The sequence below is a fragment of the Eretmochelys imbricata genome, chromosome 1 (genome assembly GCF_965152235.1).
Source record: "Eretmochelys imbricata isolate rEreImb1 chromosome 1, rEreImb1.hap1, whole genome shotgun sequence".
Taxonomy (NCBI): domain Eukaryota; kingdom Metazoa; phylum Chordata; order Testudines; family Cheloniidae; genus Eretmochelys; species Eretmochelys imbricata.
In genome coordinates this window covers 258,918,938-258,945,823 of record NC_135572.1, presented here as the reverse complement: position 1 = coordinate 258,945,823, position 26,886 = coordinate 258,918,938, and the positions used below count along the sequence as shown (strand labels likewise).

The window sequence follows — 26,886 nt, the reverse complement described above, 5'->3', positions numbered from 1 at the left end:
TCAAGCATACTCATCTTCGTTGCTATAAGGGTTACTTCTATAGGAGATCAGTGCTTTGATCACCTCTTTTCCAAAACAATCCTATTAAATTGATGAAGTAAGGTGATACATGCATTCTTAGTTACAGCAGGACATGTCTGACTCTCTGCATGACCATGTGATTATTCAATGGACTCTCTGAAATATATTGACAAGGTTAAAATACACTGAAGCCACTCTGGAGAGTAAAAATAATAAAATACAGTACCTGTACCACACATGAATATGAAGATCCCTTTAATATTGGGTGTTATCTGAGCAGCCAATATTTAATTTAGCTCAGAAGTACAAATGATTCAGCCTTACTACCCATGATTAGGAGAGAGAAGTCCCTACCAAAGAGTATTCAGTTTGGTCAGTTGTAGGCCACCTCTAACGGTATACAGAGAATATAATCAAAGGGGTATTAACCAGTGAGAGAGTGTTGGAATAACCAAATGTTGTTCGATTAATCACTGTCATGTATCTTTTCTGCCTGACTGATATGATGTACTCCAAGGTGGACCTGAAAACTGGACTTGAACCATTACACGTGTATTGATATGAACTAACGTGATTTTTAATAACATCCAACTAGCTCCTCATTATATGGAGGGTGGAAAGAGATAACGACAAAATGCAATGTAAATAAACAGTTTTTATAGAAATAATGCACTGCCTATGGCATTTGTTTGGTCCCTGGCCATGCAATGTTGTTTAATAATCTTCTTTTATAGGCCACCTCTCAAACCCAAAGGATAACAAGCAAAAATTGCATCTATGAAATATCATCACATCTTTATTCTCAATGGCAAAAATTGAAATGCAATATACATTATAAACAGAAAAACAGCTGGCTTGGATTGTGTTGCAAGCCACTAACAGTTGAGGGATTTGAATGACATCATAACCCGTGAGAGCATGTTGCTGGCCAGCTGGTGTTATTTATAATATACACATAACTGAGGAAAAATAAAAAGGCAAAAGTTATGTATTATAAAACTAACAAAGTAAAATTATCTCCTGCCTCTTGGCATTTAACTTGTTACCAAGACTAATTATGAAGAATACTAGTGAAAGGGTAAATTTCACTTTATTTTTACTGCACAAAAAAAGAGCAAAGTCATGAGACAGTGACCCATACTAGGTCAATAGCACTGCTATATTCTGACTCCAGGAGGTTCTAGGAAATGCTATCACTTCTCCCATGAGGTTGTTAAAGGTATTTTGTCTTATTTAGCACAAGTAAGTGCTCACCGAGCCTCATATTTATATCAAATTGCTAACTGCTATTTTAGGGTTAATGTCACTACAAGCTGGAGGTTTCAATTATTACTCACTGTATAGACTACCAAATTTCCAACCCTAACAATGCAAAGGTGTATAACCTGATAGATAGATACCCAGCTGAAAGTTAACCGTAATACACTTTCTTGTTTTCCACGGCAGCATAAGTTTTTTCATGTGCTAACACTTTTGTCACTAATGCACATTCTTTTAAGGGGAAAAAAATATGCTTCTGTGCTCTAGTTTTAAAATGCAAAGGTATGATGTTATTTGTCACCATGCCCAAAAAAGTCCTTACTCGGTAACTTTGCCAGAAGAGGGAGAGAGAGAGAAGGCAAATGCTCCCCCAGCTGTTTCCTGTCTACAGTGTCTGTGTAATGTAGATAAATGTGAGGATTTTCTCTAAATCCCTCTTCTGTTTGCTAAATCTCACTGTCACTGCTAAAATCAGAGCAAATAGAGCCTGTGCAATGGAATAAAGTCCTCAATATTGAAATGTGACATTGCTCTCAACATCCACATCTCTCTGGATTTCTTTTTTCTCATTATTTCTGCTAACAAATTCATTTCCAGACTTTGCACTTTTAAGAAGCAATGGAAAAAATCAAGAGTCTTTCAACACAATTATTAAAGTGCTGCTTTTGTGATTTCTTGAAGGTAAATCTTTATTACTATTTGAAATCATTTTGGAGTTTTATTTTATTGTGGATTGTCTGCTTCTGGCTAAGAGAATGTTATGCACTTTTTAGTAACATTATTTCTGAACTGGAAATTATTTATAAATTGCTGAATATGCAGTTTTATATGATCTGAAAAATGGCTGTATGTGATAGTTGCAATTACATACCGATAACAACTGTAAAGATAGAACTATTGCAGGTAATTATTTTAAATTCTGCTTCTGTTAGGAAAACTTTACAATATTTCTGTTATGTCAATATTAAAGCTTCCAGTTACATTATTATCTATAGTTAATTAATGTTGTTCAACATAGAATAAGAACTTTTAGATATTTTCTGCAGGTGCAGAGGTTTATATTGATATATGCATTATACACATTGTAAAGGTTAAAGTACTGTACTATTATTCTATGCCCACAATATATAAAATGTTCATACTTTATGGTGTTCAAACTTATAGGTGAAGGTAGCATTGCAGCAATGTTTTGCCACTATATTACATTTACTTATTTTTGTGCTTTCATATATTAAAAGTAAAAATGAAGTTCGGTTTGCCTTTTATATTAGAAACCAGTTACAACTCTTGCTGACCTTGCATATTCATATAGTTTAAACAATTGTACATAAGGAAAGTGGAAATATTCTCCCATCATCTTGTCCAACTTTTCCCTTTGTAGGGAGGGCTTTTTCAGGCAAAGTTTCATGTGACAATACTATCATTTCTATTCAGGAGTGTCAATTCTCTTTAGGTAAATTGGACTGCAATAGATGCACCGACCTCCGTTTCTATCAACTGGTCCCCATTCAAGTTTCCATTCTCAGCAAAATCATATCTTTCAAGAATTATGTTGGGATTTTTTTTCCAATTTGCAAGCACAGTTTTAAGAAGCTGACACAGACTCCACAGCTATTCAGCTCCACAGAATTACCCGAGGGCCCAATTCATTAAAAAAAAGTGCCTGTCACAGGCAGAATTCATCCACTTTCCTTACTATAATTCATAATAGCTTTTCTAAGTAAAATATGTGAATTGCAATTGAACAATTTTTTGGTGTCCAGATAGGCACCTCATTCCAACATACCTGAAAGATGAACAAATAAAGAAAGAGCTGAGCAATGCTAAAAGTTAAGAGACCTAAAAATAATGGGCTAGTTCTTCAGTCAGTATAAATTGGCATAACTCCATTGAAGTCAATGGAACGACACTGATTTACACCAGCTGAGGATCTGGTCCAAATGTATACTTTACTTACATGATAATTACTAGTGAACACTATGTTATTACATTGTAATTACATGTTTCTTCAGATACTCTGGTTTGGTAATTCGGTCCAGCAGTTTCATATGCAACCTGTCCTGCAGAAGATACATATAACCCTATATTCTATTTTACGCTGTAATACATGATACTTATGTCATTACTGGTATTTATACATAGCATTTATTATAACTGCAAATGTAATTAAATGGACAACTGTTTTCATAAATGTAAAGATTATTTACATACAATTTGTGCCAACTGATTTAAAGTTTTTGCAATGGGTGGAGATTAGAAAACATGAAAGGTGTAAAAGAGTTCTGGAGTGGTCAGCCTCTGTCAGTTCATTTATGTGCCACTATTTTGCACTGTTGGAACAGAACTGCAGTAATAGCTGGTTATGTTACTGAAGAAAGATCCATGGAAATTCCAGCTGTGAAAATATGATCAATCATTTGATGCAATTAACAGAAGTGTTTACCCAGGCTCATCCTGTACCTGTATTTGGTGTCCAAATGTAATTAAATGCTTCAGTAAACCCCACCCACCAACCAGTGCATTTTTTTAAATACCTCGGTTTTCTATTCAGATTGGACTCATAATAAACACCCTAACCTGTTGTAAAAAACCTGTGACCAATTGTGTTACATTTCTGTAAGTATTTTTCTTATATTCCCCTGAGATGTAAATGGGAACTTTAATCTTATCACAAACATCTTGAATCAACTAATGGCACCTTTAATTAAAATGATAAAGAAAATAAATCCTGTTCCGGAATAAGTTTGGAGGGAACAGTACTTAACTTTTTTTTTTTTTAATCCATCAATTGAGCCCTATGAACATGTGAATCCATATCTTTTTTCAACATTTTAACTTGTCTGCAAGTTCTTGATTGTTTTATATTTTGGGATAAACTGCAGAAATTCTCTGTGGTTGGACTGTGCAGCTTTCTTGGCCTGCACTAAAGGAAAAACACTGGAGAATCTGTCTTGTCCTAGCTACATGCTGATATTTATCTTACCATGTAACCCAGCTGAAAACTCTTGAAAAACATAAAATTGTTAAATTCTTAGGATTTATGTTTATTGCAGTCCCAAATGTTATTCAAGAACAAACTGTTAAATACATAATGTTCTTATATATACAAAGCCTTTCAGTCTACTGAGACTATGTGTTTAACAGCTTTCTGATTTATCTCCTCTGAAGTAAGAGCTATGTTAAATTGCAGGTGCATCACTTTCTTATTTTAAATTCAAGAGTATGGAAGGGGAAAGAAGAAACTGGTGGTGTTAAAATATGGAATCCTTACAAGAAATAATGCCCGATATTGTCAGTCATTTATAATCTGATCTTCTTGCATCTACCATTGAAGTCATTTTAATGCAATAACATTTTGTTGGTTTTTCCATGGCAAAATTGGCTAAAGACTCTTGTAAATGGGAATATAATTATTCTCATACTTTGTATGACATACTAAGGGATTTGGATTTGTTGGTTATTTTCACAGCAGAAATGCCATCTAGAAAAAAGGGAAACCATTCCAAATTATTTATATGTTTTCTTCTTTTGAACTCTGCAACATGGTAAGCATGGGGCATGAATTTGGCTCATTGTTTGTCTCACTCACTGCCCCTACTACTAAACATAAATGGGATTTCCTACTATTTTAACAATGGTATTTTCTAAAACTGCTATGTCATTTCTACAGCATAAGGGTTCTGTAGCACTGCACACATTGGATTAGATCCTTGGCTGCTGTAAATCAATACAGAAATGGAGACAAATGTGGCTCTGTCAATTTACATCAGCTGAGAATTTGGACCTTTAATATTTTTTCTAGGAAAGAAAAAGCTAAGTCTGTACCACAACTACAAGAGAGAGAAAGTAATTGTAAGCTCTTCTGAATATGGTCAAGTTCAGATCTGAGCTAAATGGGTATAATTCTAACTTCAATGAAGATACACCTGCTGGCACTGAACTGAATTTGGCCCATAAACCATGACTAATTTTCATCTTAATTTCTTGAACATTTCCTGTTTCCTGCTTTTTCTCTCCCACCCTAGTTATTTTGGCCTCTCTCAGTTCCCTTGCCTTCCTTCTATCGCTTCCACATGCAGTTGCAACAAGTCAAAGTCCATTCTTAGAAGGTTCTTTAACTCTGTGTAAACATGAACCATGAATGTTCACCAGGAAGAAAAAAACAGGTTATAAAATGCATACAATGGAAAATGTAAAGACTTACAGTATTATCATGAGAGCTTTCTTAATATGTGGTTACTTTTATTTAACAAATTACACTGCGTATGCATTCGCAACTCACTGGGGTGCAGTATTTCATTTTCTTTAGGACTCTATTGGGAAACTCTGACGCAGTGGTTTTGCTTCTTTGGCAGGTGAAGATGCACACTGTGTCCTACATTCATCTCTTCTACCTTGGCCTGTGTTTGCTTACCTTAACCAATTCTGCCACCGCTGGCCCAGAGACACTCTGTGGTGCTGAGCTGGTTGATGCTCTTCAGTTCGTATGTGGAGACAGAGGCTTTTATTTCAGTAAGTCAACCCCTTCTATCGTTCAGCTTTAAAAATTTTCCATGTAATCCTTTGGGTTTTGCAACCACTACAAGCATGCACAAGAATAATCAAACCAGAGTGTGAAGTATGGCTACTATCCTAAATCGTGGAGTTATCCAAATCCGAAGTGAACATGAAGTTTCAATAAAGCATAGAGCACAGTCTGAGTTCAGCTTATCTGAGGTTTTAATGGGTTTTCTTTTTCAACTATGTTATTCCTTTTAACCACTTCCCAGCTGCTTCTATTCCACCTGCTGTTCTGCTACTTTCTGCTGGCCTTCCATTGAAATCAATGGAATGACAGGACATGCTAGACCTGATAGGTTCATGTGGCAGCATAGTAGGTGCAGTGATACATGAATGTACCAATTTGTATATTATTGGATGTTCTATGTACTAAGATATCAAGCAATAGAAAACAAGTTAAGTACATACCACATCATGTTAAAAACACACTACGCTCCAAGATCTGGTTTGAGAGAGGAAATCTGGAAGGCAGAAAGTTACAACATTTGAATATCCATACACTACATCAATTCAGTTCAAGAGAAGACAAAATTAATTTGCATTGGGGTAATAAAAAACAATAATCACAAATGCAGCCAATATTTCAAATGAATGAACTATAAGACTGAACATAAGTTAACGCATGAATTCCTGTTCTGAGCAATATCTCAAAAATTGGCCTTGATAGACCACTACAATATTTCACTGACTTAGCTTCTTTTGTATGAAACCGGAATAATGCAGTGGTAATTCAAACTCATTATACCTTCCTAAACAATTACAAAAACAACGAGGAATTCAGTGGCACCTTAAAGACTAACAGATTTATTTGGGCACAAGCTTTCTGTTAGTCTTTAAGGTGCCACCAGACTCCTCACTGTTTTTGTGGATACAGACTAACACAGCGACCCCTCTGATACTAAACAATTATAAGTGGTCTGCAATTCAAAAAGAGTAAAGCTATGAAACAGAGGGAATTTCAGTGTCACTTCCTACCTGAAAGGTGGCTTATTCTAAGATTCCAGTGCATCGATATCAAGCATATTCTGGCTGTACCACTGATACGCTTCAAAATATCAAAGTTTCCACATTTACTCATGTTGAGTGCATCTCAGTCTGGTAACTACTCAGATTGCAGCTTTTGAGTCCACGGAAAGACATGTGGCCTCTAATGAAACTTTCAGTGATTTTGCTAAAGAAAAGCCATTCAGTGTCTGGTAAGGTTACTCTAGTTGGTATGAGGTTCACTCTGTGCCTCTACTAGCCCTCATTTTGGGAAAACCACAAAAGATTCAGATCAAGTGCCTCAATTCTGGACACTTACCTGAAGCTTATCCAAATCTTTGGACGCTTTCTCCATCCTTTCAGTCTATTCAGATCCTTCCTTTTCTTTCCAGCCATCCCCAACCTCACTTCAATAATGAAGTCACTTCCTCTTTTTCTTCCCAATTCCCACAAGCACAATCAGTTTTCTGACACGGTTACCTCTATCTCCTTCATGCTTTTATTGTGAACTCCAACACCAAATATCCTTCTCCCTGGTCTCCTACAGGCTTTCCATTGCTTTGGCAATATCACACCAAGTACATTAGGTCTCTACTTATGTACAACCACTGTCCTCAAAATTCATATGTTCTAGAGCTGCACAGGTCATAAGAACAACTCCCAAATGTATAGATATTATATATTACCATAATAGAAGGTGTACTGGACAAAGATACATTACATGTATTAAATATGCAACATTCTTCTTTGCACAATGTCTGCATAGTTTAATAATTATAAAATATTGACATTCTGATAGAAAGTTTGTGTTCAATAGACCTTGGAATGTGTTGTTTCTGTATTTTGGTGCAAGGGATTATAGTTACTGTAGATCTGTTAGTGCTTTATCTTTGAACACTGTTATTTAAATCTTTATAACTATCTTTCTATAATTAAAAAATTGAAATGCTATGTTTTTTGAAAGCTATGTCCTGGGGTCAGAGTTGAGGCTGTAATTGTAAAGTTTAATGTTAATTTTTACATGTTTACATTTTTGTGGAAGTATCATGGAATCATAGAAATATAGGGTTCAAAGGGACCTCGAGAGGTCATGTAGACCAGCTCCCTGCACTGAAGCAGGATTAACTATACCTAGACCATCCCTGTCAGGTGTTTGTCTAACCTGTTCTTAAAAACCTTCAATGACAGGAATTCCACAACCTCCCTTTGTAACCTTTCCAGTACTTAATATCCTTGTAGTTAGAAAGTTTTTCCTACTATCTAACCTAAATCTTCCTTGCTGTAGATTAATCCCATTACTTCTTGTCCAACCTTCAGTGGACATGGAGAACAATTAATCAGTCCTCTTTATAACAGTCCTTAACATATTTGAAGACTGTTATCAGGTTCCTACTCAGTCATCTTTTCTCAAGACTAACATGCCCAGTTTTTTAATCTTTCCAGACAAGTTTTGTAAATCTTTTACCATTTTTGTTGCTCTCCTCTGTACTCTCTCCAATTTGTCCACATCTTTCTTAATGCCCAAAATCAGACACAGTGCTCCAGCTGAGGCCTCATCACTGCTGAGTACAGTGGAACAATTACCTTCTGTGTCTTACATATGACATTCCTATAATACATCCCAGAACGATAACAGTCTTTTTTGCAACTGCATCACATTGTTGTCTTATATTCAATTTGTGATCCACTATAACCCCAGATCATTTTCAGCAGTTCTACTGCCTACCCAGTTATTCCCCATATTGTTTTGTGCATTTGATTTTTCCTCGCTAAGAGTAAACTTTGCACTTGTTATGGCATTTTATCTTGTTGATTTCAGTCCAATTTTCCAGTTAATTCCAATCCCATCCTCCAAAATGCTTGTAACCTCTCCCATCTTGGTGCCATCTGTAATTTTTATACATACACTCTCCACTCCCTTATCCAAGACATTAATGAAAACATTGAATAGTACTGGACACAGGACAGACCTCTGCAAGACCCCAGGAGATACATCTTCCCAGTTGGACAGTGAACCATTGATAACTATACTCCTGAAGCAGTTCAAATGCTTGAATTATATGAGTAATTAAACCTATATATAAAACTTTCCTTATTATTTCTATTTTTTAAGTGTAACATTCTTGATATTTATTGTTCTGATGTTTATTACTTACTTTAACAATGAAGATTTGTCTGGGATTTTTCCCCCTAAGGAATATTAAGAATATACTATATACTATACCTTGGGCTCCTATGAGATCTTCAAGAGCTCCTGAAAATGTTGACCCTCAGTACTTAAAATTCTGTGGGTTGACACCTTCCAGCTCGCCTTTTGCTCCAAGTTACCATGCCTCTAGAGCTTGTAAGATTATTATTTTCTCCTGCGGAAAAATAAAACAAAAGTTTTTGGTTTTCCTGTTTTTGGTTTTTCAACAAAAAGTTGAAATTTCCCCCAGGAAGCAGGCACTTCCCATGAAAATGTTCTATTGAAAAACAGTTTAGATCAATTTTTTTTTCAACCAGCCCAACACTGCTCTCCCCAGACTAAAATAAGTAAGGTGTCTCTTATACACACACTATCCCTCAACACTTCCCTGCCTTTTCCACTCAGCTTGTTGGGGCTATCCCTCAACACTTCCCTGCCTTTTCCACTCAACTTGTTGGGGCTGGTCACAGGGGACTGCTGCCGCCACAGAGGACCACAGCCATGATTCAAAGCCAATTGAAGTCAACAGAAGAATTTACATTGATTTCAATGGGCTTTGGGTCAGTTCCCAAAGGAAGACCTCAGTAGGTACAAGGAAGGAGTAGCTTGAGGTAAGAGCAGAGAGGTCATTCCCCCTTTTCCTGTGAATCTTCATAGGTCTGTACAAGTGCAAAATCCCATGAGCCTGAGGAGGCTCAAAGCCCATAATGCACCATTTTGGAAAAAATTATCTTTTATTTCACCAAGCCTCATTTGGGAATAAGTTACATGTTTAGGTCTATGTATGCAATAAAAGGGGCTAGATGCTTACTAAGAGCTGTACTAAGTTCACCAAAGCCAACATTCCAGAGCAACATCTCAACTGAAAAGTTGGCAACTTCTCAAATTGACTTTCATCATATGAATTCTGATGCCGTGCACTAGCTGTCCAATGAAATACACGCTGAAGTCAGTGAAAAGACTCCCAGCTATTTTAATTTATGTTGGACTAGGCCCCAGATATCAGCTAGGAAATCAAATAAATTAAGTTTCATTCCTTTTCTGCTTTCTTTTTGTTTATTTGGTGCCAAAAAAAACCATCCTCGGAAGACTTCTGGAATTCTGGTGAACACTTCTATGTTTAGGGTGTCATAGTTCAATAACACATTGTTCAAGTCATTTCAAATTTTGTAGAAAACTCATATGTCAACCCTAGATCTAAGCCACAAATTTTGAGGCCAGTACATGGCTGTTGTGGGTTTTTTGTTTTTGTTTTGTTTTGTCTATTAAGAGGTAGGAGCGAGGTTCAAAATCAGGCTTATGTAATTAAACCTCAGTTGCAACTGCTGTCATTCAATAATACTCAGTATTTTTAATATAGATATTAAATTATATATTATACTGGTTATAGACAATAGTGTGTGTGTGTGTGTGTGTGTGTAGGGTAAATCTTGGCCCCATTGAAGTCAATAGGAGTTTTACAACATAGTATCGATGAGACTGGTGCATTGCCTATTATTAAGGTTGCTTGACACTTCCCATTATAATTCCCTGGTTTCAGTTGCTTATAACTTTGCCAACTTTTGGGCTGAAATTTCCATGCCAGGTATCTACATTAGGCTGAATAAAAAAAAATTCACCCAAAACAGTGTAATCATTTCCAAGAAGGAGACAAGGGGAAAAATACATTATTTTGCCCATTTTAAAATTTTCTGGTGATCTCGTCTTTGAGAAGCTGTAGCACCCCATACTTTGCAGCAAGATCTTGGAATTTAGTCTTTGTCCTGGGATGTGCTTTTTCCCATCCCCATGAAAATGCATCCAAATTTGGCCAATCTCTGAGTCTTTGAAAAAAATCATAGTTTGCACATATTCAGTAAAGACTTGAGAGAGCCTCTCCGCTAAATTTACCAGAGATCCCATCCACCCTGGGCATTCGCAAGCCCAGGGCTGAGTGGGATTTTCCCTGCAATTGCTGCTCTGGTATGCTGCAGGCCATGATGGGGCTAGGCATCAGACCCAAAATCTCTTGCACTCTCAATGAACCCCCACTGGGCCCAGGCAGTAAATGAAACTGCCCAAATTGAATGCAGAAGGGACAAAAGCCAGACCTGTGATGGGACAGAGGAAGTAGATTTGGACAAGAAGCTTGAAAGTGGGATCCTAGGATTGGAGGCTGGGGGTGGCGGAGAGGGAAAGTGAAACTGAGAGTTCAGTGGGAAGCCTGGGACTGAGAGCTGAGGTAAGCGAGACTTGGATTGGCTAGACAAGGAGACTGAGATTGGGATGAGAACCAGTGTGGCAGAAGAGTGAGATGAGAGGAAAGTACACAAATCTAACTATGAGCCAGGGTTTGGGGGGAGAACTGGGAATAGTTGGGCAAAGAGACTGAGACAAGGAGCTTGAGGGCACTAGGGGGGAGACACTGAGCTTGGACAAGGAGCCTAGGAAGGGAGACTGGTGGGCATGGGTTGGGGGAGAGAGACAGATTGGACAAAGAACTGGAAGGGGGAACTGGGACAGGGATACTGGAGAGGTCAGGTTAGTGTATGCTAGGCAGTGTGACTGGGACTGGGATGAGAAGCCTGAGGCGTGGAGACTGGGACTCGCTAGGTGAGGAGAATGGGACTGGGATGAGGAGCCAGGGTGGGGAAGAGACAGGACTGGGATAGGGACAGGGCAGAAGCATTCAAGCTTGGGCGGAAATAGGCAGAACAGTCTGAACCCACTAGAGTACAGGGTTTCTCACAGTGAGCACAGTCCATCCTATTCATTGAAAGAGGCAGGAGTCCTGTGGCAAAAACAGTATGTGACTATGTAATTAAAAACTGTCTCATAATGCATATGCAAAGGGCATAGGTAACTTAATGCTGGCACTTTTGAGTGCTCGATTTTGCAACCTTCATAATGTTCTTTTAATATGGGGTGGAGGGTTGTGTGTGTAATTATATGTAAAGTTAAATTTCCATTTACTAGCACAGCCAAGTATTTAGTTACAGCACATGCTATCTTCATTACCACTGAGGAGAAGCAAACTTAACTAATGCTTAAGTATTAAACACCATGGAATTTTAGGTGAATGCAGTGCTTCTAATAGGCTTTGTACTGATAGCTTGGCAGACTGAAGTCTTCTGCTTATTCACAGAACAAACACAAAATGGGCAGCCGCAGTGCAAGTTTCCCCACACTATTCTGCCAGTGTGCCTCAACCCTGATCCGAAGGGACCATCTCTAGGACTGAGAGGGTAGTTCATTCTACACACTGCTTTTATATTTGGAGTTCTCTCCTGAGAATGCTGTCAAGAGTGCTAAATAGTACTTACTATGATGGCAGTTTTATGATGTGAGCACCTGTCTATTAGCTACGAGACTGAATCCTTCAATTCAACCACATCGCTTTCTGTTGCTACCTTGTTAGAACTAGTGTACTAATCGGGGTTGGGCCTGGTTGGTATTTGGACGGGAGAGCCCCAAGGAAAACAACAAGCTGCTGCAGGAGATGCATATTCAGTAAGTGGTATTCTTCCCTGGGAGTCAGTATTGAGCCAGTGACAAAGTATTCTATTAGGAAGGTGCCATCCTTTGGATGAGACTAAGAGAAGTCCTAACCACGGAAAAGATCCTAGCTCATGTTTTACAAGGGAAGAAAAATTAGCCCCAGTGGGCTAGTTTGGGAAGTCAGTCTACCTCCCTGCATGCATGTAATTGAATCCTTCTTTATTGTGTTTCACATCTACCTATCACTATCTATTTATCAGAATTTCTAAAGTGCCTATCAACATGGCATCCAGTTGCTGCACATGGAAAACACTGGGCTCTGCCCTGAAGGGACAGTCAATTCTCCATCCTATGACACATGATGCTTTAAACACTGAATCCAGTAATGTTCAACAGCTGGTACATTCCATGAAGTGGTAGATTAATAAAAGCCCACATTCTGGCTTCTCTTGCATGGTTTCTGACATGGGCAGAGGAAGTATAGGGAGATTTGCATGTCCTTCTGTTCCTGCACTAATAGGCAACCTGAATCCCACACTCTGAGTTCACTAAGTAGGAGTTTGAGGACGGCCATAATGCCACTGCAGGTTATGACCATGTACCATTCCCCGTCCATACCAGTTGGCAGCTGAGGACAATACTGTGAGAAGCATGTGCTGGCCCCTATGATGGTGTGAGAGTCCTGTGTGTACTCCTTAGCAGTCTTTTCTCCACATGCAGAATTTCTGTTGCTTGTGCAAAGGACCACTGCATCTGTTTACTGCAACTGTGGCAACTAATGCCACACAATGTGACCCAGTGTATGTAGAGCTCTTTAGGTTTCTTAGGGGTAAACATAAAAGTAAGATATTAGTCAGCAGTGATCACTCATTTCACTTTCAGCCCTAGTGATCTTGAGTTTAAGGATTCTGTTTCAAATTATTATACTCCCTGAACCACCCTCCCTTTCATTTAAGATATTACCATAAGTAAGCAGAAAGTTAAAAGGATAAATATTGCTACACTGAGGTGGAATTCTGCAGTTTTGGTTTGCCATCAGTGTGGACCTTTCCCCTTGTTTCCCTAAATATGGGGTCAGATATCTAGGATTCACTCAGAGTTTCAGGTTAGAATGAACACAAACAACTCAACTGACACCTTCAAGGGTCACCTGCTTTGGATTGAAACCAAACCAGTTAAGTGACTGCCTGAGGAAACTCAGGAAGTCTGTAACGAAGCCAGGTATAGAACACAGATCTCGTCCTGACGCAGTCTTGTGTGTGAAACTCAAGATCATCCTTCCTTGTCATAGCTTTCTAGGCAATGTAGACCTTGTATTCTCACATCCTGTTATTTCAGGTTCATACATTGTAGACCCCGTGCTTATTTCGCCTGGCAAACTGATAAATCTGAGTGTAACTTGCTCAGGAAAATAGTGTTATAAGAAGATTATTCTTCCATCATTCACATTTCACTAGACACTTCAAAGTTAAAGAATAGAAGCAGAACATGCTCCGGAGAGCTACAGCACAGATCAGAGGGGTAGAATTTTGCTGTAAGTGTTCTACTCTTCCTGTAATAGTTTTTCTGTCGATTTCTCTAAAAGGATATTATTTCTTTGTTTCTTTATATAATTCAAAGAGAATAACAGAATACAGTTTACTCTAGCTCACACTTCTATGTTATGAATAAATTGAACTAGCTTGGGAGAGGAGACCATGTGCATTTTGCTCTAGGAAATAAGTCATATTGTTTTCAGTTCAGTTCCTTCTTCTTTAAGAAATATGCATTGCCACATTCCCAAACAGAGACGGTTAATTTAGTTAAAGGTGCATATAAGTGTTAAAAAATAAATGGCCTTTCAGATGCTTACATAATTTAATGAGTCACTCTAATTTCTCAGGCCCAACTTAGATGTAATATGTACCTGGGGCCATGTATAAAAATGGAAGCTAAAGTTAGGGACCTAGCATTATGAAGCTCTTCCAACATTCTTCAAAGAATGATCTGACACATGCTTCCTTACAGAGAAGAAAGAATTTCTGAACAGGAATGTATTCAGTGTTGTTGTAGCTGTGACAGCCCCAGGATATTAGAGAGACAAGGGGGTTGAGATAATATTTTTTATTGGACCAACTTCTGTTGGTGAGAGAGACTAGCTTTTGAGCTACATGGACCTGAAGAAGAGCTTGAAAGCTTGTCTCTCTCACTAATCTAAATTGGTCAAATATTACCTCAAAGATATTACCTCACCCACCTTGTCTCTCTAATAACTGGGATGGGCAGATTTAGGCTTTCCCAGTATCCAGCCCTCCCATTGCTTTTGACAACCACTATGTGGACTATTATGGCATATTTTTACTATTGATTTTCTTCCACTGAGACAACAAAACCAATGCAGTGTCCCTGGGAATGCTCAGAGATATTCCCCCTCCCTTGTACATGTCATGAGAATACTGGATTATTCTTCCAAACTCCCAGTTCACCAGGAAGTCAGGAAGAGTTAATGGGCAGGAATCCCTAAAATGAGACCTGTCATCACACCTCCCATGCTGTGTAGGAAGGAGGTATAAATGAAGGAGTCAGTATCCTGCGGAGAAGGAAATCAGTGGCCCAGTAATAGGTAGTTATGTGACCAGCACAGTGCTTCTGCTAAGTACCAGGACAATGATTTCCCTCCCTATTAGTCAATAACTGCTCAAAGTCTGCTTTTAAAATGGCTTTAGGATTTTTAGGCCTGACAGCAGAATTCATCAATGTAATTACAACAGATGGAATTGCATTGCATTGCATTCCATACCTCTTCCATACCTCTCCCATATCTGGGGGGGGGGGACATGACAACCATATAGATGCTCACTCCTCTAAATGTCCCAAGCTGAAAGCAATGATCTATTCCAAGCCCTGAAAAGAAATGTTGAAAAGTTGCAATTACTGTACTATGTTCAACTGTATTAGGGAAATTTTTAATAGACATTTCAAAAATATATGCTGGTGAAATAGATGAGCCCGTGTAGTAACAATATGGAAACCACGCAGTTTTGGATTGAAACAATTGTGGAATCAAATCGGATCTGACACGTACCTCTTTTGTGTCTATATAACCCACTAGTGAGTGTGTGCTATGGATCCCTACTCTGTGCCAATCCACAGAGAGTATGAGTTGTTCCAACCTCCACCTATAGAGTCTTGGCTGATTAGCTCAAGATGCAGCAGCTTCTGCTTTTTATCTCTGCAGTTCCCAATTCAATCCCTGGTGTGATGACCTACATTTTACTGCCATTCATAAGAAACATGGAGGAGTGCCTTAAAAAGAAGCAGGGCCTATGAGAGAGAGTCTGCATTTTTTGCCACATTGGAAAGGGTTGGGGGGCTCATGCCACTGTGTTCTCCTAGAGAGTGTCCCAACCACAATACAAATAAATTTGCTTTTCATTCAGTGACACTACACTGAGCACAGTGATCAGCTGCCTGGCTGCTCTGAAGCCGAAGCAGTGGGCAAACTTTCACACATGTACATCTTTGTGAAATGTCCCTATACTATTAAATCCAAATGAGAGTGCAGTAGGTTTCCTAAAAATTCAAATTATGTGTGCCCTCATCAGTGGTTAGACAAAAGAGATGACAAAGCTTGTCATGATGTCTGTCTTTATCAATGTGCTAGCTCAACTTTAACATTTAGCAAAAAGCTGTTACTTGACGTTTGGTTCCTTAACTGCAGTTAGTTGTATGTGTATTTAATGCATTGTTTAGTCTCATGTTGGCTAAAGTCACTTAAAGAAGCAATTGGCAAGCTCAGTGTTAATTCTTGGCATTGCTGCCCCTCTTACTTTTTCACTGAACCTTAAATACCAAGAAAAACCCTTGACTCATTTTACTTCTGGCATATTCCTTTATGCAATTGGCCAAAACCTTTGCACATGGTCCTCTGCATTTGTCCTGATATTATTAATGGCTTTGCAATATTTGATCACAGCTGCTACAGTCACAAAGACAAATCATACAATTTTGACCAAGCCCACACAGTCTCTTAATTCAAACCTTTTGCATTAAATGCTTGAGCGTCTGAGGCAATCCATATTGTAAGTGTTTCAGGACAGGGAATTCATACGGCAGCCTCTCTAGTGACTCAATTCAGCAGTCTATGTCTATTCAGCAAAGTATGTGCTTAAGTCCCACTGATTTCAATGGAATGTAAGTGTGTGCTTAGATGTAAGCATGGGCTTGAGTGCTTGGTAGAATAAGGATGGATTTGAGCATACGTTCTAATGCTTTGCAAAACGTCTGGGATAAGTTTCTTATTTAACCAAACCTAATATCAACATTCATAGTTAAAATGAGCCCATTTGTTCAAAACTATGACTACAAATGAAAGTAATTATGCGCAGCTAAGTTATATTTCAATGTAACTAATAAAAAACAAATTAAAAAGTGATATCAAATTCTTTCATGCTACTCCTACCAAAGATATTAGGCCAAATTAATGCCTGGAGTAACTCTAGGGCCCCTTATGTCAAATGGAAAAAATATTAGAAATTCATAACTATTTTACAATTTGGTTTAGTGCAAATATGACAGTCACCATCTAAACTGCTGCATCAGAGATTAAAGAGCTAAAAACCAGAGCTCAAAACATATATCTCCACAGTTCTGAGCCAGGGACCCAGGTTCTCAAAGAGAGAGTATGAACAGATCCATATCTTCTGTGCATCAGGCACAGAAGGGAACATGTAACATACACTGATCAGTGGGCTGCACACAACAATCTAGAGTTTAACAGTGTCATTATAAGCACAAGTTTAGACAAGTGAATCTAGTTAAAATGTCTCTCACTGCCTTCCTGATCCAAAATAGCTCATCATAGTCACTTGTTAACCAATAGTTCTCAGCATAGTGTGACAAATTGCTTTACTTCTATCAAGGGGAGTAAAATTAAATGATATCCCTTCCCAAAACTTCACCGCTGATTTGAAGCCATTCTAGAGATGGGTTTATTTTGTCAGTGTTATGGCAGCAATCTAAGTTAAAATTCTGGTTTTTAAATCTCTATCATGTAAACCTTTTTTATGAAAAGTGAAGAATGGAAGTGACTCATTCCAATCACCCTGGCCAAGTAGTTTTATTACTGAAGATAAATAAAGGGTGAACACCTGTTGACCAGTTCTACCTCCAAATGAGGTAAGCAACAAAATAGCATGACCAGAAATATTGCAAACTAACCAAAATGATAAACACTATAGCAAATTATTTAAGCTTAAACAATTCTCTCCAACAGTCATCCAACACTAGTTACTGAATCATGAGATAAAAATCTAAACCCTACACACTTGCCATCTCTTTCAATGCAACACCAATTCTACATTCCAAACAACTGACAAACATCTAACTGACAAACGACTCTACATGGTCAGATTTAAATGCTGTGTGTTTTATGTGGTTGTGGAGGGAGAAAGTGTATATGCTGTGGATGGGGGATGTGGATGAGAATGTGTAGAGAAGGTGAAATGATGGTTGCAGGTTGAAAAAGATGAGGAAATCCTGATTTGGAATTCCCTTGTGCTTTTGATGGATGTGTTGGTGTTGTATACACTTCAGCAACCTTGACTGGTTTATAACGGAGTTTTTGTTTGGGATGCATATACACACACAACATACTAATGTTTTCTATTATGTCAGTCAACTCTGTCAATTAACAGACAAGTGCTTGTACTATTACTAAGAGCTTTTTTAAAACATCTTTTTGTAACTTTTCATCAGCCACAATAGCTTTTTGGGAGTTAATTTGGACATCTATTTTAGTTTAATATGCATGTTCACATTCAGAAATACTTCAAAACTCCTGTAGATTAGAAGGTTGTAATGTCGCGCCTCTGCATCCCCTAAATTCCTGAATTACTAGCCAATAGGTCATCCAAGAAGCTTAAATTTTCCTACGTATTTTAAGTTTTATGTTTCTTTCCATTAAAGTTTCCAGCCTTTCAGAGACATATTTAGTTTGGCAGAGTGACTCTGGTGACTCATGGAATGAAGAGATTTTAGAGCAAGCTACTGAAAATGTATCCAATTTCTCCTTGTGTAATTTGGGAGCAAGCTACTAATAATACATGTAATTTTTCTTGGTTTAAACAGATGCATTATTGCCAAATATTTATCCTGTATAGAAGTCTTGTTATTCCTGAAATATATAACAAAGATCAAATGCAAATATACCTGTGCATTGCTTTATAAGATATTCCTGGCTCCTTTTCTAATTGTTTTTGGCACTGTCCCCTAAATCAATGGGCACTGAACAAAAACACGGATCCTAGTGAAACCTTTTCCAGTTTGATCCTAACTATACTTTGGAATTCAGCAAACCAACATTCCTTATTAGAGTAATTATTTTCTTTCTACCAGGTTCTGATCACTTTCCCATCATTTTTGCATGAAGAGGTGTGTTGTTAGAATAATTCCGCCTTCCATGCTATATTGAATATTCCATTGATTCTTTTGTCAAATTAAGATAAGATGTTTTTCTCTTCACTAAGTCCTTTCTCAGACTGATGATCAGTGACAAGCTTGTGTCATTTTTCATTTATATGAGTACATGCACCTGAAAGATATAAGGCTAGAAATATTGCATAATGTAATAATGCTAGCGGTTCCTCTCTGTAGTTTCCTTTTATGACAGTTTACTTCTAATTTTACAAACCTCATTAAGGCCTGGATCCTCCTATTTGATCCAAACAAGCGGTCTCCTGTGCCTTTCAGACCCGCACTTGACTCCGGTAGACTCCACCGTGGGCATAGCTCACACAGATCACTACAAAAGGTTCTCCCTCTCCCCCCGCTCTCCTGCTGGTAATAGCTCACCTTAAGTGATCACTCTCTGGTTACAGTGTGTATGGTAACATCCATTGTTTCATGTTCTCTATGTATATAAATCTCCCCACTGTATTTTCCACAGTATGCATCCGATGAAGTGAGCTGTAGCTCACGAAAGCTTATGCTCAAATAAATTGGTTAGTCTCTAAAGTGCCACAAGTACTCCTTTTCTTTTTGAGAATACAGACTAACACGGCTGCTACTCTGAAACAGATCAGATTGCAGACCTACATTTGGAAACTCGAGCTTGTGTTAGTTGGGTCTGACGTCAGTGGAACTCTGCATGGACACAGGGATCTGCTCACGTGGATCATGGTAGCTGAGCCTCCTCCTGCTCTTTTACTCAAGCAGAACATCTGATGACTTCAGTGGGAGTTTCGTAAGAGTGCAAACTCAACACTGGTACAGCAAAAGTGGAAAGAGAAGGCAATCACTGTATATACAGATTAGACCAGGTACAAAGGAAAATGAACAGCTTCTTAAAATACAATACATGGTGTGTATTGCTGGGTATCATGAGAAGTCAGTTGTTGTATTTGACTGCCAGTGAAAATGAGGTAGGCTCAGAAGAGGCTAAAATAGGGAAAGAACCAGTTAAAAATTACTCAGACAAGTTAGATGCCTTCAAGGCACCAGGGCCTGATGAAATGCATCCTGGAATACTCCAGGAGCTGACTAAGGAGATATCTGAGCCATTAACAATTATCTTTGAAAAGTCATGTAAGATGGGAGAGATTCCAGAAGACTGGAAAAAGGCAATTATAGTGCCAATCTATAAAAAGGGAAATAAGGACAACCCAGGGAATTACAGAGCGGTCAACTTAACTTCTGTACCTGGAAAGATACTGGAGCAAATAATTAAGCAATCAATTTGGAAACATCTAGAAGATAATAAAGGTGATAAGTAACAGTCAGCATGGATTTGTCAAGAACAAATCATGTCAAATCAACCTGATAGCTTTATTTGACAGGGTAACAAATCTTGTGGATGGGGGAAGTAATAGATGTGGTTATTTCATTACTTTAGTAAAGCTTTTGATATTGTCTCGCATGACCTTCTCATAAACAAACTAGGGAAATGCAACCTAGATGGAGCTACTATAAGGTGGGTACAAAACTAGTTGGAAAACTGTTCCCAGAAAGTAGTTATTAGTGGTTCACAGTCATGCTGGAAAGGCATAACAAGTGGGGTCCCGCAGGGATTAGTTCTGAGTCTGGTTCTGTTCAATATCTTCATCAATGATTTTGGTAATGGCTTAGAGAGTACACTTATAAAATTTGTGGAGGATACCAAGCTGGGAGGGGTTGCAAGTGCTTTGGAGGATAGGATTAAACTTCAAATTTATGTGGACAAACTGGAGAAATGGTCTGAAGTAAATAGGATGAAATTCAATAAGGACAAATGCAAAATACTCCATTTAGGAAGGAACAATCAGTTGCAAACATACAAAATGGGAAATGACTGCCTAGGAAGGAGTACTGCAGAAAGGGATCTGGGGGTCATAGTGGACCACAAGCTAAATATGAGTCAACAATGTAACACTGTTGCAAAAAAAGCGAACATCATTCTGGAATGTATTAGCAGGAGGGTTGTAAGCAAGACACAAGAAGTAATTCTTCTGCTCTACTCTGCACTGATTAGGCCTCAACTGGAGTATTGTGTCCAGTTCTGGGCACCACATTTCAGGAAGGATGTGGACAAACTGGAGAGAGTCCAGAGAAGAGCAACAAAAATGATTAAAGGTCTAGAAAACATAACCTCTAAGGGAAGATTGAAAAAATTGGGTTTGTTTAGTCTGGAAAAGAGAAGACTGAGAGGGGACATGATAACAGTTTTCAAGTATGTAAAAGGTTGTTACAAGGACGAGTGAGAAAAATTGTTTTTCTTAACCTCTGAGGATAGGACAAGATGCAATGGGCTTAAATTGTAGAAAGGGAGGTTTAGGTTGGACATTAGGAAAAACTGCCTGTCAGGGTGGTTAAGCACTGGAATAAACTGCCTAGGGAGGTTGTGGAATCTCCATCATTGGAGATTTTTAAGAGCAGGTTAGACAAACAGCTGTCAGGAATCGTCTAGATAATACTTAGTCCTGCCATGAGTGCAGGGGACTAGACTAGATGACCTCTCGAGGTCCCTTCCAGTTCTATGATTCACCCATGTGCAAATACAGGGACAGGTTTGATACCTTTTCTCATATTTAGTGTCTTGCTCCATGAGTATACATAGAAGAAATTGACTCAATGCAATTTTCTTAGAGACGGAGGAGACAATTTTACCAGAAGCCAAGATTGAGCTCTGAATCTGGAAAGCATTTTTGTTGTTTTTATAAAAGGATTATCTCTGAACCCATTGGACAGTTCAATTTGACAATGAAAGAAACAGCATCTGTACTATAATGCTGTGCCCCAAAGTACATGGGGAAAGGGACCATATTTCAAAAAGCAAGTGAACACTGAATGACACTAAGCTGAACTGTTTGGAGGACCCATAGGTTCTATATGCATTTGGGGGGATTCAATAAAGTAACAGACAGTGTAGCTCTACTTAGCTCAGCAGTGGATATGTATGTGGTAGAACAATTGATTGAAGAAAACAAGACAAAACTCTGCTTGAGGACATTACCAATTCATGCGCTGACTCAACAATGCAAAATCCCTTTAACTCCATCCCTTCAGTTTTTCTTTTTCTCCAAGGTAATATAACTGCTCCAAAGATAACCCCATTGCCTGACCTTCTGTGAACTGGAAATTGGAAATGCTAATTGCTGTGGTTGCAATTTCCAAACCAACTGCTGGGGCCAGGACTGTACTTCAGTTATTTGGATCTTGCCAATTTTTTTCAATAGTTACGTTCTTCAAGGAGAGCCAGAGAATAGCACTAAAAAAAACAAAGAGGATGATTTATATTTGCTATGAATAGATAAATGTGTAGTTTACTTGAATCGTGTTGTTTTCTTTGTCATTCTCAACCCTATCTTAATATTTTGGCTTGTACCAATTTGACTTGGTTTGGAAAAAAAATTAATCTGTCTCATAGTGTGAGCGGAAAATTAGGTTTGAGAAGCTGTAATAATGTGTTGGGGTCAGCAATTTAAAAACTGAAGGGTGTGCTCTAGAAATACATGCTCACAACACTGATTCTTTAGAAACACTGCTAAATAGCCCCTCTGGTCAAGTAATAGATGTATTAAATACAATGTTAGCTTCACAAGCTGTGGTCAAAATAATTTAGTCTCCTCAAAAGAAATAATAGCACGTTATCAGATTATGTGACTGCACGTAACTCTTAATCACTGCACTAGGTCAATTCCTTTAATTTGATATTTATTGTCCACACCACGGAATGTTTTTTAGGTATTTTTAAGAAAATATTTTGTGGATCATGAATTACTCTTTCAGGAACTACAAAATGCAACATTTACAGAGACAACAGAATTTGACCCTTAGCCTTTTCGTTTTTCCAAACACTGTAGTTTACCTCTGTTATTGTAGCTCTGTTTTAAGTTGAGCATATCTGTTGCAAAAGCATCTTATATTATTTTTCAAAACCCACAGGGGTTGATGCTGTAACCCTAATTGTTATCACAAAGAGTAAGACTCATAAAGAGAAGACAATTGATGGTGGTGGTGGTATCCTATTTTTCTATGACTCTTTTCAAATGTGAGTTCTAGTCTGGATCACCTGATTTCAAACAGATCAACCTGAACTGAGTGGAAATAGATTGAAACTTTTTTAATAAATCAGATTTGATACCACCAAAAAGAATCAACTAATAGATAACAGATTCTGAATTTAAAGTGATTATTTTTGAATTATTAAACAAGTAGGACTCCACCCAGCTTTAATAAATACTTAGCACCCTAACGGGAAAAAATATGCCCAGAGCAGAAGTGAGGCAGAAATTACAAAGCTAAGACTAGTGCAGACTATCCTAAAGGAGGGAGAACCAGACTGGATAACATAAGAACCTACTCAGTCCTTTGTCCAAAATTCTAATTGTGCCAAATCTCAGACATATTTAGGTTCAGAAAAATTTGATCTAAACAAACAAAAACAAACTTAAAGAACCAATCAGCTGAATTCTTTCAGGTAATGAATAGTCTCAACAACCCAGACCACCATGCCCCCTTCAGATCAGGACTGATCACAAGTCCATAGAAGTCAATGAAAAGACTCTCGTTCATCTCTGTGGCTGGTTTCTTTGGGCCTTTTGACTGCAGGTGCCATGAGCTTCAGATAGATTGTTTCTCTTGGTTGGGTTCAGTCTGGTTTCTGAGTACCTCACCCACCTTTTCTCTCTGTATGTCCACTGTCATTTGGGTTCCCTAAGAACCACCGCCTGCACGACTGATACTTGTGCATCCTGGTTGTTTAAAAGCAGGGTGGCTGTGGGACTATTGACAGATACTGTCAACACTTGGCTTGGATAGGGCAAATGAGCTTCAGACAAACACTCATTTGGGGGGCTTATATAAGCAACCTGTGTACTGCTTGAGGTTCACCTATCACTTGCGCATAGAGAGTGAATTTTCAAAATCCCCTAGAGTGACTTAGAAGCCTCAGTCATATTGGCCAAAGTTATTTAGGCCATGTCTACATTAGCACTTCTGCAAGCAAAACTTTTGTCGCTCAGCAGTGTGAAAAAATACACAGCCCAAGCAACATGAGTTTTGCCGGGATAAGCACTTGGCATGCACAGCACTACGTCATTGGGAGAAGCTTTCCTGCTAACACAGTTTCCACCGCTCATTGAGCTGGTTTTAATATTTCAACAGGAGAACTCTCTCCCATCAGCATAACAGGGCTACATGAGCGCTTTTACAGTGGCACGGTTGTATCAGTACAGCTGCGGCACTGTAAGCTTGTAAATGTAGACATGGTCTACGATTAGGAGCTTAAGGCTATGTCTACATAGCCTTGCAGTCCTGAACTGTAACAGGCATTAGTGTGCTGTGCTGTAAATCCCCTGTGTGGAAGCTGCAGGTATGAACTAAAAGGTATCTTGTCTGCATTAAGGTAATCCTTGTTCAAAAGGACTACGTTAACACAAACTGGGTACCTTTCAGTTTGAGCCCGCAGTGCCCACATAGGGGAGTTTCAGTGCAAAATACTAGGGCATGTGCAATTCACATCAGGGACGGCTCTACCAATTTTGCCGCCCCAAGCAGTCGCCGCCGAAATACCGCCAGCGCAATAGCGGCGGAGCTGCCGCCGCATTGCCACCATGCCCGGAAGATCGGCGGAGCTGCCGCCAAATTGCCACCGTGGGACATGAACTGCCGCCTCATTCTGAATGCCGCCCCAAGCACCTGCTTGCAAAGCTGGTGCCTGGAGCCAGCCCTGATTCACACACACACATACCCCCGTGGTCCAAATTACAAGGCTGTGTAGACAAGCCCTAAGTCTTATTGAAAACCAGTGGAACGTAGGAGCTCCTAAGTGCCTAACTTCTCTTGAAATCAATGGGAGTTAGGTGCTCGTGCACTTTTGAAAATCCCACTAGGTACTTATCTGCATCTTTGGGAGCATAAGCATCTTTAAAAGTCTGGCCCTAAGTCAATTTTGAAAATAGAAGATAGACTGCTAAGTCACTTGGGCATTTTTGAAAGTTTTACTCACAGACTTTAATGAATGGTTGTGTGGCCATGCTCTCCCGACTTTAATGAATGGTTGTGTGGCCATGCTCTCCCACATGCCCCTGTACTGCATGGTGCAGTATGGCCATGGCTCTGCCTCGGTCTCCCTCCTGGTCTTCCACTGATCCGTCCAGCCTCCAACACCTTCTGGGCTGAGGTGAATTAGCCTTCTGGCTAGGTCACATAGAAGTTTCACCCCATCCAGGGTGCCCAAAGTCCAAAATAAACAAAGAAATACAAACTCCTCCACTCCTCCTGGGCTCAGCAGCATACCAAGAAACAAACACTTCTGCCCCGCATGGGCTTGTGCAAGTCTAAGTTGGTCACTGGCAACCAAACAAAGCAAACAGGCCAGGCCAAGTCTATGTTCCCTCAGGGAGGTCCTCAGTTCCTCACCCCAGGCAGCCTTCACTCCCACAGTGAAAGCTGAAGGCCTGCTCTTCATCCCAGTCAGTCACCAACTGAGCTGAGCTCTCCCTTTTTACCTTCTTCCTCAAAGCCTACCTGCTTCAGATGTTACGGGTGAGTGTAGCTGATTGGACCCCCAGCAGCTGTTTAACCCTTTGCAGACTTGTGTAGTGTTTGTAAACGCTGTCACCACTTGTGAAAAAACATGATCATTTTTAAAAAGAGAGAGACATAAAAAACTCTCAAATAAAAATTGGCATAGTGATTCCTCTCGGATGTGAAACATTCTAATATGCTTAATATAAAATCTTCTAGCATAAGTATGTAAAACATGAAATGAAAGATGGTAATTTCTAGAGCAAGCTAAAAATAATGAAAGCTGAATATGAACAAATATTCTATATCAGGAAGTAGTCTGGAACAGATGGTGGTCAATCAAGACTGCAAAACCTCAAGTTTGTAAGTTATTGCTTGCAAGACCCTACAACATGCCAAAACCCAAATGTGGGACAAAAAGAATAGAGGATAAAAATTCAGTATGAGAAAAATGGTAATTGATGCAGGAAGCATGAGACAATGCATGTTTTCTAATGTCTTCAATGTCTCATATGTAGAACAGTATAAATAAAAATACCTCATAACCTCTTAAGGAGTTTTGCCCATATTATTAAAGGATTTTATTTCTGTGGGTTCTGAATAATCTGACCATAGTTTTGGTCTCCATAACAATGAGGTGCAACTAACTGTATTTAAATAATTTTAAATTCCTTGCAATTTGAAGAATATAAGGAATTGTTGGTGATCTGCAAAAGTCTCTGTTGCTATAAGATACCAGTATTGCTCCTTTATCTTCTCTAAGTACTCACTAAGAATGCAGGAATGTATGGGTATGTCTACAGACCACAGAAAAATGCGGGGGGGAGGGCTGGCCCATGCCAGCTGACTCACGCTTTCAGGGCTCCGCCTGTGGAGTTGTTTCATTACTATGTAGACTTCTGGGCTTGGGACAGAGCCTGGGCTCTAGGACCCTGCGAAGAGGGAGGGTCCCGGAGCTTGAGCTGCAGCCGGAGCCCAAAAGTTTATACAGCAATTGAACAGCCTCACAGCCCCAGCCCAAGTCTGCTGGCATGGGCCAGCCAAAGGTTGTTCTTTGCTGTGTGGACATACAGACAAGGTGTGATATCACCCCCATCTTTGGCCAGTGTCTCAATATGTAAACAGGCACAAAGGCTTGGTTATTTTGGGAAGGGTATGTGGGAAGCCCATAGTAATGTAAATCAGAAATACTTTATTTGATGTCTGATATACCAATTCATCTTACAATCCTTCAACAGAAGACACTTCACACACACACACAATTGTATTACATATAAAAAATATGTTAAAAGTATGGTCTCAAAGTTATGTGACTAAGTAGTCAAAAGCTAGGAAGTATCAGCATTAAGACTGATTTTTAAGATTGCAGAAGCAATTTGTCTGTCTTATCAGACGGAAGGTTAGAACTACCA

General features: G+C 39.0%; 1 protein-coding gene across 1 annotated transcript in view; it reads left to right on the top strand.

Annotated features, from left to right (window-relative positions):
• Positions 1-1,899: 1,899 nt before the first annotated feature.
• IGF1 (insulin like growth factor 1) overlaps positions 1,900-26,886 on the top strand; it is a 77,081-nt gene continuing 52,094 nt past the window's right edge. The window contains exons 1-2 of the mRNA XM_077807540.1: positions 1,900-1,962; positions 5,637-5,793. Of these exons, the coding sequence (XP_077663666.1) occupies positions 1,900-1,962; positions 5,637-5,793 (220 nt within the window). The remainder of the gene's footprint in view (positions 1,963-5,636; positions 5,794-26,886) is intronic.